Source organism: Pyxicephalus adspersus, chromosome 7 (genome assembly GCF_032062135.1).
Source record: "Pyxicephalus adspersus chromosome 7, UCB_Pads_2.0, whole genome shotgun sequence".
NCBI classification, from domain to species: domain Eukaryota; kingdom Metazoa; phylum Chordata; class Amphibia; order Anura; family Pyxicephalidae; genus Pyxicephalus; species Pyxicephalus adspersus.
The window spans coordinates 14,181,589-14,200,242 of NC_092864.1; the positions used below are offsets into that span (position 1 = coordinate 14,181,589).

Consider the following 18,654-nt stretch of genomic DNA (forward strand, 5'->3'; position numbering starts at 1 on the left):
CTCCAAACAGCTTTTCCAATGTGGACAGCTCAGATAGTGGTTTTCACTTTTTTTTTTTATCCTCCACTAGGTTGCTGGATTCAAGTTAGAATCTTGTAGCTATTGGCAACCCAATTTTCAGTCAGTTTCCAGACAAAGTCCTAGATTTAAATATTCATCAGCATTTTCATAACTTATATTTCCTAAGTGGTGCATTCCAAGCCAAATGATTAATTGAGTAATTGCAGTGTAAAAGATAATCTTCATCTGTAGTAATCATAATTTGTCACAAGGTGGAGCTAACGTTTGCTGAGTGTGGTGCAGCAGGGTTCTGTTAATACCTGGATAGGAGCATCCATTGCAGTTTGCATTCAACCTGTAAAAACATAAACCTTTGTTCGTAATCTGAACAGAACTGTGTCTGTGCAGGGTCACCAGGTTAAATAGCTCTTCAGTGTGTCAATAAGGAAACAATCCTGCCAGCTGCTGTTTATTTTCAAAGGTTCAGGTTCCAGGCTTATGATCCTGGTTTCCTAAACTGTTAGTTCCAGATGTGAGGACATCTGGCTTTGCTTTGATTTTCCAGCTCTGTATGCTTTTTTCCAATTTTTTTTGTTTATATATAGATATATAGATGTTTAAAGCCAGTGGCTGACAGACAACTTTAGGAATATGTCAGCATTAGAATCCTTATTTCCTACCGCAAAGGTTTACTGTAATGCCATTCTAAGTTCAGCTCCAACAATAAGCCACTACAACAGCCTTTCTCAATGTTTATAACATTGGGGAAACCCCTGCTATATAAACAGCTTGCAGCACGCTAGCATAGTGGCCATTGGTAAGAAGGTCACCCTTTCAGATACACTTACACTGAGTTGCTGATTGGCACAAATTGCACAAGGAACCCCTAGCAAGCTCTGGCGGAACTCTAGTGTTTCATGGAACCCTTCTTGAGAAATGCTGGCCTAAACTTTCTTGGCATAGACCAGGGGTTGGCAAACTTTTTGGACTTTTTCTAGGCCATCATTAGGTCAAGAAGGCACACTAGGCCAGAAGAAACAAGGTGTCCAAGGACAGGTTTTTTCCAACCGTGACTGCAAGCAAGCAGTCTCAGTCTTCCTTTCATCCGTGGGGAAGTCTCTTTATATGTGTGCGTGCTTGGCATCAAAATGCCCCTTGAGATTTGACCTCTTGAAAGTGCTGTTGGTGCACACTAAACACGGCTTTGTTGCTGTGTTGGACAAAGAAAAATTTGTCAGTCCATTCGGGGTTGAAGGTACGACGTTCGAGGTCAACCTTCCGGATACTGGTAGCTGCGCCTTGCTTCTGTTTTTTAGGCATAGTAATTGGGGTTACTGTGCGCAAACTCGATGATATCGCTGGAACATGCGATAATGGGACAATTTAATTAGGCCGGATCCAACAATAAATAACTAGAGGGGAGTTAGGCCAGACTGGAATACTGGCTAGGCCGTATCCGGCCTAAAGACCGCAGTTTGCCTGCCTCTGGCATAGACCATATTCTGTTTCAAAGCCCAAAAATCTGGGGATGTCACAAACCTCCATATCACTACTGTTTTGTGCAGTAACATAGGCAACAGGAGGAACCACTGAGTGCCACAGGGGACCAGGAATCCAACATTGCTAAACTTGTTATTATACTTGCTTGTTTCGATGTCTTCAGGCCAATCTGCATGAGCAGAGGACTTCCCTAGGCCAGAAGAGGACCCAAACAGTAGTGCTGACATGACATCTGCTCTTTGCTTCAATATGCTAATATTGCAAGGTGCTATGTTAACAACCCTTTAAAATTTGATCCAGAAGATGGAGAACATCTTGTATCACAACAGAAGTACTGTGAGCAATTGCTGCTGCATTATATTTTATTTTATACAAATAACAGAGATTGTTTCTTTCCATTTATTTATTTTTTTTTTATTCCGTAATGTACAGAAAACAAGTTACATTTTCGACACAACACTACTGAAAACGCACAATCACAGATTGTTCTTTCAGGAGATAACAATATATACAGATAAATTGTAAACATGTCACTTTTGTTCAGACACGCAGGCACACGCAAACACACACATGGTACTGTATAATCAACAAAATTGCAAACAGCCTCACCCAAGCGGTGCAGAGGCCTGCTGACAATTCGGTTTGGCAAGAAGTCCTGGTGAGGCAGTTTGCAAGCCAAGGTTGTGTTGAGAATATACATAAAAAAAGGTTTTACTATAGACAAATAGTTCTTCATGGTGTGGTATGGTGGGAGACTTTGACGTGTAAAGGAATATGAGCTGCAAATGCTAGAAACTGACCAAAGGAATTTCTATGCTATTTGCTATTTTTTTTATTTGTCTGTTTGAACAGAATTAAGGAAGTTAAGTTGTTAAAATAATGGGTGTCTCCTGTCCTGCTCAGATTTAAAGTTTATCTAATCCCTAAAACAAAAATGGAATATATTTTGGCTTGCCAGTCCCTAGATGTGGCAGATACATTTCTTAATTTTAGGATCTACAGACATGTAAGCTGTAATGTATTATATTTTTGTTTTTGTGTTTAGATATTTTTTATCTACAAATACATCAAACTGCCCTCACCAAACTGCAACAGTTTGTCTTTTAATGTCAATTTTAGCATAGTCAACCTGCTGTACATTCTGTAGGTGTGCAGCATTATACAGGAGCCATCTCCTGGCCAATTTAAAGCCTTCCACCCATTTTTAGTGTTCAATAGATTGGGAAGAGTTACATTTGCTGTTAGGTTTTTATTTTTCGGAGCTTGGAGGCTGCATCTAAAGGTAGATCAATCTCAAGCTAAGAGTATAAAATGTCCAGGAGCTCTGACACAACACAACCAGTATAGGGAATATTAAATGTGCCCAACTAGATATTCAGAGACCATCTTTATTTCTTAAAGTAGAACTTAACGTAAAAATAGATGATCAGGTAGGTTGTTATTGCAGAAAGAGGCAGGTGATGTCCCTTCTGTTATAATCTCTTACCTGCCTGATCACCAAGGAATATAAATCTCTGTAATGGGGACAAATAAGAGGCTTCATGCCTTTCCTGCTCTATTCAGAATGAAATTAAAGAAATAGGAATTAGAAGGTTAGGTGTCTCTCTTTGCTAAAAAACTCTGCAATAAATTTCCAATTCTGCATCTGGATCATTATATTGGTCAACATATACAAATATAAAACCTTTTTTATGTAAACATTTCAACAACAGTATTCTTGGCATTGTCTAGAAGGGAATTCAGATTTTGAGAAGCTTTGGTCCTTCTCTAGTCACATATGACATCTAGTGAACTTATTCACGGGACATAGAGATTCACATCTATTTATCCTTCCACCTTGTGTAGCTACAGATTCATAGGGAATCATGTATGAGTAATTATTCCCCCAGGAGTGTGTTTTCTTAAATCTAATATTCATTATTTGTACATCAATGAAGAAACAGTTTGATTTTAACATAAATGTTGCATATCCCACTGCGTATTGTTTAAGATGTTTGTTGTACTCTGCGTCTAAGCAGATCCAACAAGCCCAATCATCACATTCCTAAAGATTGCTATGTGGTCATTATCTGACATTGATGTCCTTCCAAGCTACTTAAAAGTAATGTATGGGGTGATTTCAGGACAGTTAGGTCCAAGATAATAGTTTATTGGCTTTCATAATAGTTCTGAGTATGGTAGGGTTTATGGGTACACAGGCACAAGAACCACCAATGAAGCTGGCCTACCCTTCAATACTTGGTACAGAAAATGAGGGGAGAGGGGAACATAAAGTGCCCAACCAACAGCAGTCAAAGTAACTTGACCATTCGTGAAAATTCACAGCATCCATTCTTTGGCTCTGGTACCCAGCTAAGGACTTAAATCCACATTCAGCCCTTTGAGACCAACCTGTAATCAGTACAAGGAATGGGAACATTGGTTAGTAAAATATAGATCTGTGATATGTCCCTAGTCTCTAAATGCCCACTGTAGTCTGAATTCAGTCCCCAATTCCAGGCCATGTCTTGTATTATGTCTGGGGTCTCTGACAATCCTCTGTATATATACAGAATAATATGTACAGACCACTGAAAAAGTCAGGGGAAGCAACAATAGCCAAGTTACCTTTGTGCCAAGAGGGGGGAACAAGAGGTACTTCTATACCGGGCCCTAACCAAAAAAGTTGACTTTTGCAATGCTGGAACTTTTAGACTTGGGGAAGAGGGGCTCCAGGAGGTTGATGGTGGAGCTAGCCAAGTGCAATCATTTTTGGTCAGTTATAGCAGTATGTAAGTAGCAATACAATGGGTGGTAATGCAATTTCACATAGGCAGGAAGGTCAGTACAATTATATTGGTCATTACTTTTCATAGCTGCTGTAATCGTTCTGTGCACGGAGAAGATTCAAGCAATGTCTACTTTAAAAGTGATAAAACCCGTTAAGAGTACAATACTTCAGAACAATATATAACCGGTTGTATAACAGCTTCTTTATGGCCAAAATATAGCAATATTCATTAATTTTGATCACACTGTTATGTATTTTATATCTGCTAATTACAGTTGTACAAGGTGACCCATTTGTACTCTTTTGTTCTTCTGTTACTTTAGGAGGGGACAAAGCTACGAAACTGTTCTGTTGATTTACAGTAAAATATTTTAAAAAGAGGTACTCTGCACCAAACACTCATGATCTGACAGGCACATATACTCAATGTGAACAGAAATTTTCTTATGATATACAGGCTGCTTTTAATTAATAATTCCTGCACTGTGAAAATGTTCAGTGTTCCCTCTAAGAAGCACAAAAAAGTCAATCTTATATTGCTATCTACGAAAAGATTTGCTACATTTATCTTTAAAGCTGCCTGGGGATAGGAAGCGGGACAATTTATAGTTTTCATTTAAAGGGTCAGACCACTTAAAAATAACATTTTTGTTTTGGTAGAGGCTTGCAGGTTGAGTCACATACCAATTTGTTTGAATAAAGGATTCCCACAGTGAAATCTCCCACATATAGCCCTCCACCTTTGCTCCCCCTGGAGCCTTGCTGCCACTTTCAACTTGATGTATTCTCCATAACGGAACACAGAAAGTGAGACTTATACACAGTTACCATGGCATGTGGGTGAAGCAGGTTGGCAGGGCAGAGATCTGATCACCAGTGTTCCAAAGATTTATTAAAGCCTTGAAATAAACTATTTTTGGGACCTTTGTGCATTGAAATAACCATGAAGTTATCCAAGCATGTATGTATTAGTAATGGCATGCAAGAAGAGGAATGGTAACCAGAGACCTCCAGGACCAGCTTGGGACCAACAGAAATCAGACAAAAATGTCCAACCTGGCTGATCGCTATTTTCCCCCAGGATCAGACAGCTTGGGGTGTCTTTGGTATCCTGCTGGCACCCGTAGACAAGAGGACCATCAAATGGCCTCAGTTTGGCCAAATTGAGTGATAGTTCTTCATGTCTTACCCAATCTTAATTGTAAAACATGTCATTTCAATATTAGTTGACACTTTAGTGTAACTTTTTCTCATTGTATACAGTGGATTGGGCTTTTAGGTTGGCTGAAGTACTGTGGAGCAAATCCATTCATTTTCAGTGACATTAATGAGGCACAAAATGGCTGAAAAAGCAGGAATTACAATGATCTTTTATCTGCATGTAGTTATTCCTTTGCTACACCACACTTGTTATAAACTAGGGTACCCAGAAATGCCCTTTGGGTATTTAGGAGATTCAAGTATCAAGTGCACAGAACCATATTGGAAGGTTCTGTTATGGTTTGGCACGTTATAATGTTCAAATTCTTCATTTCAGAGGTGGACAGAACCATCGCAGAACTGGGGAAGCATATGTCCAAACTTAAAGTCACCAGATACTCATTTCACCATTATGCTAAATACTAAAGCCCTATCAATGGATCTTTTCAGGTTGGTAAAGTTGGCATACCATTGCAGTATAGAACATGAAGTTTTTTGGCCCCTTAAAGTGGATGTTGCATCAATATGCAAGTTTCTCTACTATTTTTTTAGAGCCCCCTTTTCGTACGTGAAAAAGCTCAGTTAAACAAGAAAACAAAAGCAGAAAAAAACACAATACCCATTTTCAACCAAGCATGGCTAAGTAAATGTGTGTCACTGGACCTTCTATCTGGATCCTAAGCAAGCTATGTATCTGAATTCTCAATAAAGATATGCATTTGCATCATGTTCCATCAGGTTTGAGTTTCCCAATGTTCTCAAGACCTCAGGGGAAGGCCCAGTAATATCAACTCTGGCTACAGGGAGTGAATAGAGGACCCAGGTGTAATGTGAGTAACTCTTACTTTCTTCTTCTAATATCTTGTTTCTTTTTTAACTGTAAATACAAGGTTAGCAGACCATGCATTTTAATACAGCTCCTGGAATCTCCACCTTTTTATGCCACCCAAGCCAGTGTTAAATGTGGCACAAAATTGTACCGTTAACATTTTGTAAAAGTTCTATATGATTGGCACTACTTTCCATTCTGCGACCTCAAATCATTGCACACTTTCTGTGTTCACTTTTGTGAGTCCTCCCCTCAAAATGTCACCTGGACTTTAAAACAAAGGTCACTAGACACAGGGACGGACAAACAGGGACAAACTTTTGTTTCCAAATGTGCAACACCTCCTCTTATTCTTTAATGACTTTCTCACCAATAAAAAAGATGCATTGCCAGGGACTGTGGCTTGGCTCCAACATCTATGTGTGAGAGTCTATAATGGTATATTAAGCTCTGGGTCCCATGGACCATTTAGGTCAGAGGTGTCTAAGTACCCTTCTTTAGGTTCTTGTGTCAGCTGAAACCAAATGTCCCATTCATGGACAAATAGGTCCTGTCACATGTTCAAGTATGTATCTTGTAACCAACTTATCCAACCACGTTACATACCACACCTGACAGATATGGTAACATATAAGGTGGTATTAGAGCCCTGATATATTGGCACCTTCGATCAGGATCATCTAAAAAACCAGTGGACATTTATTAACTGAAACCTAGTCAAAAAAGTGTAAACAGACTTTTTTTTTTTGCTAATAATCAGCAATTATATGGCACCTATATAGTAATCTGGTACCCTGTCAAACCTTTTCTTTTTATTGTCTACCATTCTTGCTGCTCCTAGCTACACCAAAGCAACCTCCACGTTTGAATGAGAGTGGGTCTACCTTAGAGGGAACACTTAGTCTCAAAAAAGAATAAAATTAAAAAAAAGTATAAAATAAACCCTTTTCCGAAGATATCACAAACAAGCAATCAATATCACAGTACAGAGTGCACTGTACATGGAACTACAGGAAGAAAATCCAGCACTGGTTAACACATAGAAAGTGTAGAGCAGAATGCGCTAGTCATTCCATACTCTGTACTGTGTCAGCACACCTGCTGTATCTGCATACAAACATCCGCGCTGCCTCCTCTCCATCAGTAGGAGGGCGCCTGGTACCCCGTGGGGTTGATGTCCGCATTTTCAGTGAAAGGAGGGCTCTGATAGGTTTCCGTGCTCTCAATTCCACTGCCTGTTGGGTAGCCTGGATATCCACCATTGGGTCCACTTCCAAACTGATCCGTGGCAAAGAGAGACATGTCAGTTCCAAGGCGGAATCGCTGGTAAGCCATCACAGACACGACAACCTGGAGGTAAGGTTAGGTTTAGGGTTAGTATGGGGTGAGGACATGGCATGCAAGATAGGCTCAAACTAATTCTATTGGTTATGAGTTTAGAAAACCTGATAGGTGACATGTCTTAGGGATCTAAAACATTGGTCTGGATTTATTAAAGCTCTGCAAGGCTGGATAGGATACATTTTTATCAGTGAAGCTGGGTGATCCAGCAAACTTGGAAAAGATTTCTTCAAAGCCATTTGCTATTTGATAGCAAATATTTGGAATCCTGAACCAGATCCATTCCAGGATTGCTGGATCACCCAGCTTCACTGATTAAAGTGTATCCTCTCCAGCCTTGGAGAGCTTTATTAAATCAGGCATATTGGTACTAATTGTGCAGCTAACTAACTGAGCAGCAGCCTGCACCCACTTCACTTCCTACTTCAAAGACAGTATTAGTAGTAGTAGAAGTAGTAACTAAATGTAAATCTCTCCAAAGTGAAGGGAATTACCCCATAGCAGTGTCACATTGAAAAATTAAGGCCTTCTTCCCACCAGGTACAGAGACACAAAGACCTCTGACAATGCATAGAGAGCAATGTCTGCTGTGCCCATTTATGCTTTGTCCTGCAGCACATTTTCTTACACTACCACATAATAAATGGAGTCAGCACCACAAAAGCCATGCAGGTAGGGATACAAACAGCATAAGAATCTTAGAAGAGGGTCCAATCCTTCTTCACTCTATCCATAACTAAAAATACATTTTTGCAATAGGGCAAAAGATCCCTCTACCAAAAAAACAGTGGATGAAGCTAACTTAAAGGTTATGTCCGTAAAATTGCACAAGTTGGATTTGATCTTCTTATGAACCAAAATGCCTAATTTTGGCTATAGTCAAAATATTTATTGTTGCATTAAGAACAAATCAGACATTAGTACATTTTTATATAATAATATTCCAACAAATTTTCATATTAACAGATGCTAGAGCAGTCACATTCGATTGCTGAAAAAACCTGAACAATGGTCCTTATCTTACCCAAGAGATGATAGAGAAGAAGGAGAAGGCGATGGCAGCTCTTGCCGCGTCGGCCGCTTGGTCCACCGCGGGGGATTTTGGCGTCCTTTGCCACTGGTTGGCCAGGAAACAAAAGCATACGAACCAAAGAAAAGCCCACAATGCTGTTGAAGGCACAGAGAGACCAATCAGTGAGACAGTAGTGTACTGTAATAGCCAATATTAAACATAGGCAACATGGTAAATGGTGGTTCTTGTATTGACCATAGTAGGGTGGATAGAAGTGAGGTTGGAGCCCAGATTTACATAGCCAACAAAAGCTCTTGCCTTGGATGGCACATAGCCACCTACTAATTATCAGCTAAAAAGACCCCCTACCATTATATGTATGATAGATAGATAGATAGATAGATAGATAGATAGATAGATAGATAGATAGATAGATAGATAGATAGATAGATATCAATTTTTATACTCTGTAACAAACCAAGTGCATGGTTGAGGCATCATTGCCAATGCTTTCCATTTTTCACTTTGTCCATTGGGCCACCTTATAGCTCAATGGGGTTCCAATATCAGGTTTAGCCACATCTACTGTGATGGGCTTCTAAGACCCTGACGAACCACATTCGTCTGCACAAATGGTGTGTCCATCCACCTATTCTTGTTATCCCCCATCATTTAGAGGTAGTTCTTTAAGGCTGTGGTACATTAAGAGTAGTTTAGTTTATTTTGTCTAGTTCTTTTTGCTTTTCCTTTTTGCCTTTTCATACCTATTCAGTCATTATTTCTGTAATGTCACTTTAAAGCAGAACTTTTAGTATTCTTTACTTTGTCATTTGCTCCTACATTCCTCTCTGTTACGCATTTACCAAAACATTTTATTGTTTTGTGATCTGTAAATAGTTTAATTTAGCTTGCGCACTCACCCATTTTCTAATTTGTGCTGGTGATGTACCTTTAGCTGTCTGCAACCTATTGGGACATTCATGTCACATACTCCAGGTTACTGCAGAGTTATTGTGAGATTTGTCTCCTTATACCTGGCTGATACTGATCCAGATGCAAAATAATCCCAGGGACTTACTGACCTGCAACCTCTTTAAATGACATGAATATCCCAGGAGGCTGGGAGAAAAAAAAAGAGAAATCTTATTTATTTTTGCAACAAAGAGGAAGGTGGTAATGACTAAAAGTGCCCTAAACGGTCCACTTGAAATATTATATATTTATTACAGTGTTTTAAAGCCCAATTCACCTTCATTTCACCCGTTCCATTTATTTCAATGCATGCAAATAATAAAAACCTCTAAATTATGCTCCCCTGTATAATATATCCAATAAGGACACCCTGCCTGCTGACTGCAATCCAAATGAATCTTATTGCTTTTGTCTTTGCACAGTTTGTGCAAGGTACTTGTACATTAGTGGAATAGACTGCCATGCACCTATCTATCTGCCCCTGACTGTTAGTAGAGTGGGGTAATAGTTGGGGGCAGCATGTTGGCTCAGGGGTTAGCACTCTTACCTTTACAGCGCTAAGTCCTAGGTTCAAATCCCAGCCAGGATGCTATCTGCATGGAGTTTGCAGGTTCTCCCTGTGTCTGCATGGGTTTTCTCCCACATCCCAAAAACATGCAGCTAGGTTAACTGGCTTCCCCCTAAATTGATCTTAGACTACATTAATGACATATGACTATAGTAGGGACATTAGATTGTGAGCTCCTTTGAGGGACAGTTAGTGACATGACTATGGACTTTGTACAGCGCTGCGTAATATGATGGCGCTATATAAATACTGTGTAATAATATTAGTTTGCCTTTTCTTTTTGTTGTCAGTTCTAAACTTGTGCATTGTTTGTTATTTGCAACCCCTATTTAATGTACAGCTCTGCCTTATGTTTAATAATTGTAATAATATACCCAAAATAAAACATTATTGTCTTGCGCTTTTCTTCCTAATGGATTGCCCCAACATTGCCGTATACTAAAACTTCATTACATCTTGCAGCTTTTGGAATCTGGCTGTAGGACTGTTGCATATGTATTCACATGTAATCTTGAAGAATGCTGCAGATAAGGGTATATCTAATTATGTCAGGAAGATAAATAACTGCAAGTTTCACTTCACTGTGAAGCAATGTTAGAAAAAGGAAATGTGAACGTGTATTAAAACCACATATTTCTTTGTAATTCTTTATAGAGAAATGACAATGTTGGGAATTCAGAATCACGAGGTAGGAAATCATATTTAATATTGAGAGCTGATGTGCTTTTGACTTCTGCTGATGGATGACTCCAATCTAATGAGAATTTTGCAGATATATATACAGGTAAAATATTTTCTCACTGCAATCAGTGTGTCCCATTATGGTACCCTTCACATAATCCTTAGTGCTTTTATCCCTGTCCAGCCCCACTTCCTACCCATTGACCCGGTCAGTATGCTCGTTTCTCCATCACAACTTGCAGAGAGTTCACAATATTGCAACAGTAATTCATGATTTGCAGCAGTTTTGTCACTTCCTAAAGAAATGCAGGATGACATACACATGATCCTATATGTCATTGTATAGAAGCATCATCAATGTCTCCTATTTCCCTTCAGTGCAGAAAGCTGTAGCGGATAAAGATTTCTCCTACATGTTTGCCACCAGTGTTGAGCTATTTATGATGCACATCACTTGTGTGTAAAAATTATCAGTACATATACTTGAACCGATACAGAACACTTTACAGTGATTGGCTGCAATTTTGGTCCTCGCATTCCTCTTTTCTATCTTTACCTACATTGTCCAAAGCAGAGATCCACAAGTTGACTTGAGCAGATTCGGTGAGATCCTTGCATTGCAGGTCCTCAGGTATAGCTTTCTCTCCAACTAGGAGAACAATGGTCAGCACTGAAGTTCTGCAAACCTCCTAAGACTAGTTGGGCTTTGAAGATCTTCCGCTGTACAGATAAAGCTTTTAAGCTAGAAAACAGATGAATCTTTTACAGTACTGCCTAATGTAATGGTGTAGGACCAGTGGTTGTAAAGGTCCTAATCCAGATCAGTCCCGTTACGTTATATGACCTGTAGGTGCCTTCTTCATGACCAATGTGAAGTCAGACACTGTGGTGCATAGATCTGACAGAGGAGACCTTCTACAACTGGATTCTTCTTCCTGGCTCACTCTTAGACATTGTCAGAGCCCAGCAATGGAAGACAGTAGTATAAGATCTTCTTTGCTGGCTCTGTTTTCAACAGCTGGTGAATTTACACTTGCAGATGAACTGCTGAAGATCTAGGCTTGCAAGGGCTCCAAATACAAATGTGTGTTTCTGATGTAAGAAGACTGTGATGTAAAGGGGTCACTAATATAAAGTGGGACTCTAATGTGAAGTTGGGGTCACCAATGTAAAAAGAGAAGCTATGGCTATGATTTAAAGGGGTAATATATATTTATTGGGTGGTCTGTTGAAAGAAGCATTACTGATGTGAAGAAGCATGTCCTAAATGGTAGCCTCCTTGTAAAAATTTAGCACTGGGGTTCATAGATCTGTATCTAGAAGACTAATAGCAGTGGTGCAGAGTTGTGGGATCAGGGGAGCCCCTAAGCAAATTTTGGTTGGGTCCAGAGCCTTGTAGCTATGCCAGTGGCTTGGTCACACATGATTTCTAGATATTTCCTATGGGACTGTAAATCTTCACTGTGTGAGTTCAGGTCCACTTTAAAATTCTTTAAAGGAACTCTCCTGCCATTACCTCTTTCTGTCTACTTCTCAGTAATTGGCCTTGAGAGCACTGGCTCACCGCTGCAGCTATTAGACGTTAAGGAACTCATTATATGTTCCACAATGAGCTGAGAGTGCAGGGTCCAGATTCTGCTCAGGGTATAATTAGTAATAACTCTGTGTTCCAAAACACCGCAATAGAGAGAACATGCGCTCCTTAATGCCAACTACGGAGTAGAGACTCTGGGCTTACGTTCTGCTAATAGGCAAACAAAGCATAATTACAGCATACACTGCCTACGACAATGTGAACAGCGAGCGACTGAGTCACAGCCACTACAAGCCATAGTGACACGTAAGACAAATAAAACAAACCATATATGGGACTTTCTAGGCAGCAAAAAAGATTTTAGCACTTCAAATAAATTTAAAACAATAAAAATAGTATTGTTATTATTTGTAATAAAATAATTTTAAAACAGATCACCCTCCTAAATATATGTGCGTTACTGCAAAATTGGCCCCAGAAATCACACCTGGAGGCAATGGAAGTATTCAGTGGAATTTTGAGCGGTAACAGCCAATATGTGAAGTATTCAGCTTGACCATTCAGGTCCAAAGCGTCTGTGAGCAAGGTGTATGAGGATTGTTAACAACATATTTACATTTGGTATATGATGCTTCCGGGTTTAGCTGCTTGGTGACCTGTCTCCCTTGACTTCTGAGGCAAATTTTAAAGGAACGCCCGTACTGTGCTTTGAAGTTGAGGGAAAAGAAGGATTAATTCTCTAGATCACCTGATGAAGCGAACTTAGTTTACGCGAAACACGTCGAGAAACTGTTCATCTAGAGATCTTGCTTGATTTGTTGTGAAAACTAACAGTATATTTAGGATGATGATCTGTTGTAAAATGTGCACAGCTCACTGTACTTTAAAAAATACATTAGAACAGACAGATAAGCATAAGCATGTTTAATTGGGGACGTCACTTGATCTCAATTTTTTCTTTGTGAAAATATAATTTCACTTTTCTTTTTTTATGCAATTGATAAAAAGTGTTTATAGGGACCACTTGGAGTCATCCGGAAAGCTTGCATCTTTAATAAACCAATGGTCACCAACCTTTTGGAGCTTGCGGGCCACTAAATGCATGGACTCACCCAGAGGGGAGGAAACTTCCTCCTGCGATGCGTATGGAAGACATGGTCCGCGGCTCTAGCCGGTGCACCCCCCCCCTCCAAGCGGGGTCCTTCTCCTGACCAGACACCTGTCAGAGCCAGAGCACCTGTCAGACGGCCGCAGCCCACTAGTGGGGATTGGGGACCCCTGCTCTACATCATGCTGGCAGTGAATAGGATTCTTTACAGACTGTGGCTGCTCTCTAAAGAAATCAAGCTTTAACTGATGTACTTGGTATGCTGACTTAAACATTAATAAAATGTAATAATTAATGAAAAACTGTGAGCAGGCAGGTCCATCAAGTTCAACCACAAGTGAAAAAAAACAACCACTAGGAATGCTCATAAACCCCTGGTACAATTTGCTCCAACAGGGGAAAAAAATTCCCTGAGGCGATCAGATGTTCCCTGGATCAATGGTCTGTTTTAATACCCGGTTATATTCTGTGCTTCTAGCAATCTACAGTAGTTGCTGAAACTACTTCCTGAGGGAGCTGATTCCTCATTTTCACAGACTGTACAGTAAAGAATCCCTTCCTTATCCGGAGCTTGAGCTTCTTTTCCTCCAGATGCAAAGAATGTCCCCTTTTCTTTTGTAATGATCCCAAAGTGAATAGTTGGGAAGAGAGTTCTCTATATGCACCATCTTTTATATTTATACAGGGTGATCATATCCCCGATACATTTCTTCTCAAGCGAGAATAGATTCAGTTCAGCTAATCTCTCCTCATAGCTGAGCTCCTCTATTCCTTTTATTAGTTTAGTTGCCCTTCTCTGCACTCTCTCCAATTCCACAATGTCCTTTTTGTGAACTGGTGCCCAAAACTGGACTGCATATTCCAGATGTGGTCTGACCAATGCTTTGTACAGGGGCAGGATAATGTCTCTATCTCTGCAGTATGAAGCATGCATGTTGTTAACCCCCAAGTGCATAACTTTACATTTATTTATATTAAATGTAATTTGCCACTTGGTTGCCCAATCAAACAGTACATCCAGGTCTGTTTGTAGATTATAGACATCCTGTATGGACTTAATTCCATTACATAGTTTGGGGTCATCTGCAAACACAGAAATTGTACTTTTGATCCCAAACTCTATATCTTTTATAAATATGTTAAACAGTAAAGGTCCCAACACTGAACCCAGGGGTACACCAATAATAACCTTAGACCATTCAGACTATAAATAATTAATTACATCTCTCTGGATGCTGTCTTTAAACAAGTTCTCTATCCATTTACAGATTGAATTTTCCAAACTTATAGACCCTAACTTGCATATTACCCGTCTGTGGGGTACAGTGTCAAATGCTTTAGCAAAGTCCAAGTACACTATATCAACTACTACTCCACTGTCTACATGTGATAACATGCCAGTGATTAAAGAGTCTCTAAAAATTAGAAACCACAGCTTTTGAAAAAACTGAGCTCAGCTCTTTGAGGACACGTGGATGTAATCCATCAGGTCCTGGTGCTTTGACAACCTTAATTTTGCCCAACAGTTGGGCAAAATCATATCAATTTTGATCTATTGTGGCTCATTTAAGTCAGTGACATTGCTATTAGCAGTCTGGACTTCAGCTCCGCCATTTTCCTTTGTGTACACAGAGCTAAAAAAAAAGTGTTTGGTAAATCCGCCTTTTGTTTATCGTCAGTTACCAACCCAGAGACATCATTTAAAGAGCCTACATGCTCAGATATTTTTGCTAATAATATATTTTAAAAAATTGGCGTTTGCTTTACTTTCTTTTGCAATCTGTCTTTCATTTTTTGCACATTTTATCTCCGTTTTGCATCTTTTAATATATTCTTTATAGTTTTCAAATGATGAAGGTGATCCTTATTCTTTTTGGCTTTTTTAACATTAACTGTGAGCCACAATGGTTTTATTTTAGGCTCTTATTACCCTTTGGAATATATTTTTCAGTGTGTTTGTGTAGAACAGACTTGAAACATTCCCATTTCTGTTCTGTGTTCTTTGAGGACAATATTGTCTCCCACAAAAAACAGTCCAAGCAAAGTAATATTTCTAGTTGGGGCTTCTATAAACTGTACCATAAAATGATCTTGTATTAAATTCATACATTTCCTCCCTTTTGCTGTACCTGTAGTGTCATTACTCCAGTCTATGTCAGGGTAGTTAAAATCTCCCATTGCTAAAACTGTGCCAGCCCTTGCAGCCCTTTCTATCTGTGCTAGTAGTTGATTCTCTATGTCTTCTTTAGCACGATTTCTTCCTTTCTGTATGCAGGGCTCAGGGTACAATACCTGGTATCCCAGCATATGGGACAACTCCCCCGCACATGCACAGGAGCTTGGTCAATTTGGCTTGCTCGTTTAAGATGGCTAAAGATCTGGACCTGAAAAAAGGGCCGGGTACAATGGTGGCAATGCTGCCAGACCGAGGAGGTGATTGTATGTTATTGTAAAAGGAGCAGATGAACAACTATCTAATCTGTAAACCCCTGCCGGCTCACATTTTTTTATGTTTAATTCTGCTTTAAATTATATGTCTCTTAGTAGTGATGCTCAGCGATCATACCTTGCTTATTCTTATACCAGAGTCTGCCATACAGGTTGCTATTTTCTGCAGTATCTATTAATGTTTATTAGACACTACTACAAATCAGAAACCATGGGATCTGCCCAGGCTTTAGGTCACTTGAGGAATCTCAAAAACTGGAGTTTTTATATTTTGCTAAATAAAATGTAAACAGTTCTGGAATATTCCTTGAATTGGGACTATAGTTCCACACTTAAAGTTCAGGTAGGATATTTTTTGCAGAAGGGACAGGCGATATTTTTTCTGCAACATAAAATGCTCATCCCTTATTGACCTAAAAATACTGTCCTAACATTAGAAATTAGTAAAAAGAAATAAGCAAACAATTATTTAGGTGTAATATGTTAGTCTAAAAATATGTTCCTACTTTAAGTTTTCATTTAGGCAGCCATTAATATATTATGCTGGTGGTTTTCAACATCTCTGACCAAACACTAGAGGGCAGCAGAGCGGCTGCAATGTCAGCTTCCTGCCAATAAGGCAACTCCATGTACCATGATTTCTTCCCTTGGGTATCGCGGATGTGGGTGTTACACTTGTAGTGTCATATCTACAACACGATGGGGTTTCTACAACTGAAGACATTCTGAACGGAGCATGAACTGTAGCCACAGGTACTACAGAGTAATTAAATTCCCTAAACCTGAACAATAAATCTATTCTTTGTATCTTTAAAGAACAATATTTTACCTTCTTCACCTTTTGCAGAAGAGACCTGGTCTGTTGCTTCTGCAAAAAAGGCCCTGCCTGGTTGCAATTTTTTTCAAGGTTTGGTCACGCTTTAATATTTTTTGCTAGGTTTAATTTTTTATGACAGGCCCACTTTAAGGGGTCTGTTCAGTTCTATACTTTGAGCTGGGAATGGCTTCAGTCTATGATAGAATTTGATTGCTTATTTGCAGCATGATTAGTCACATTGGTCCATACCTCCCCCCATGGTCCCCATATCAAAGATCAGTCCCGGGTCAAGGCTTGGCGGAAGTGCCTTGGCCAATACACGATTCTGATTGGATGAACCTGGCAGATTGTGGCACTCACCTGAGAAGCCCATGTCCAGAATGACGGCCTTTTTTCTGTCCTTTACACTGCTGATCTGGGCAAAGTTAATGTCCAGGATGACGAAGAAGACGCAAGCGAAGAAGGCGATGATTCCGATGGAGATGGCATAGTTACACGCTCCTTCATTCCTGTTGTACACACAGTGCAGTTCAGGGCTTTCTATGTTGACGTAACCTTCATTTATTATAGAGGCGAAGACCACGATGGAGAATACCTGCAAGGGTTAAAAATGTCAGGTTAGAAAAAACCAATGTCTACACAATCTGACTTTGCTGGCTGCATTTTATTTTTTTAAACAAGCAATAAAAGACATCTGTATAGAGCCAATGTGCATTCGAAGCTGCATCCAGTCCCAAAAAGCTGCCCTATTTCCTGGATGCAGCATCATCTAACTCCATTCCCAGCCTGACCTGGTCAACCCTTTTCATTTTATTCATTTCTTACAAACATGGAGGTTTAGCATAACATGTGGGCATTACCTAGGGCAGTCTGCAGGGTAGGTGCTGTTTTCAGAAAGCATTGTACAGCACCCTGCTATTCCTCCTACCAGCCTGATCCCATTGCATTGGAAATAATAGGGAAAGCAGCTATGCCAATGTTTAACTGACCAATCACAATCTTCTAAAAGTAGACATGCGTGAGTGGCATTAGTGAGAGCTGATCATTTTCTATATTCAGGCTCTTTGCATCCTATTGATTTCCTTGACCTAGCACAAAGCATGAAATCTCACACAAAGGGGACCAATAGTGAACAATCAATCGAAGATACACTGCAGTACGTGGCGGTCAGGCGAGAAGACTGTGGTCTGCGTCAGCTCCGTACGGACTGGAATAATAGGCACCCCTCTCCCATTACACATACATGGATGAATCTGATGAATGTCCAGAGCAATATATGCAATGTTTAAGGGAAACCTAAATTGAAACATTCCTCTTTAAGGATCAGTGCATCCAGAACTGATGTTTTATTGGTGGATGAAGAATAAATCCATCTGATAGTTGTATATTATCTATGAGGGGTCTGTACGCCTGCTGTGTCCATTATAAGCAGTTCCTTACCCCCCAACCTCCCCCCCCCCTCCACTTTGTATTGAGTTCCCAGGTTTGTACACCTTCTGTAACTATTATGAGGGGCCCCAACCATTATTGTGCTGAGTCCTGGGTCAGTACACATGCTTTGCCCATTATGAGTGGCCCCCACCATCCTTATGCCGAGTTCCCAGGTCTGCAAACCTACTATTCCCATTATGAGGGATTCCTGCCATTCCTTTATTGAGTTTCTGAGTCTGCATACCAGCTGTACCCATTATGAGGGCCCCACTATCCCTGTCCTGAGTTCCTGGCTCTGTACACTTTTATGTCTGTAAACCATTACCTTAATATTGGGGACTCACACCATTTCAGTGCTGAGTTCCCAGGTTGTACTGGGTCTCCAACATACCAGTGCTGGCCTTCTGGGTCTGCACACCTACTGTGCCCATTATGAGGGGTCC

The 18,654-nt window shown here is 40.0% G+C and overlaps 1 protein-coding gene across 1 annotated transcript in view; it reads right to left on the minus strand.

The window, feature by feature from the left end:
• Nucleotides 1–1,885: 1,885 nt before the first annotated feature.
• SYNGR3 (synaptogyrin 3) overlaps nucleotides 1,886–18,654 on the minus strand; it is a 43,529-nt gene continuing 26,760 nt past the window's right edge. The window contains exons 2-4 of the mRNA XM_072417535.1: nucleotides 17,141–17,375; nucleotides 8,665–8,807; nucleotides 1,886–7,649 (exon numbers count right to left, since the gene is read on the minus strand). Of these exons, the coding sequence (XP_072273636.1) occupies nucleotides 7,440–7,649; nucleotides 8,665–8,807; nucleotides 17,141–17,375 (588 nt within the window). The 3' untranslated portion in view covers nucleotides 1,886–7,439. The remainder of the gene's footprint in view (nucleotides 7,650–8,664; nucleotides 8,808–17,140; nucleotides 17,376–18,654) is intronic.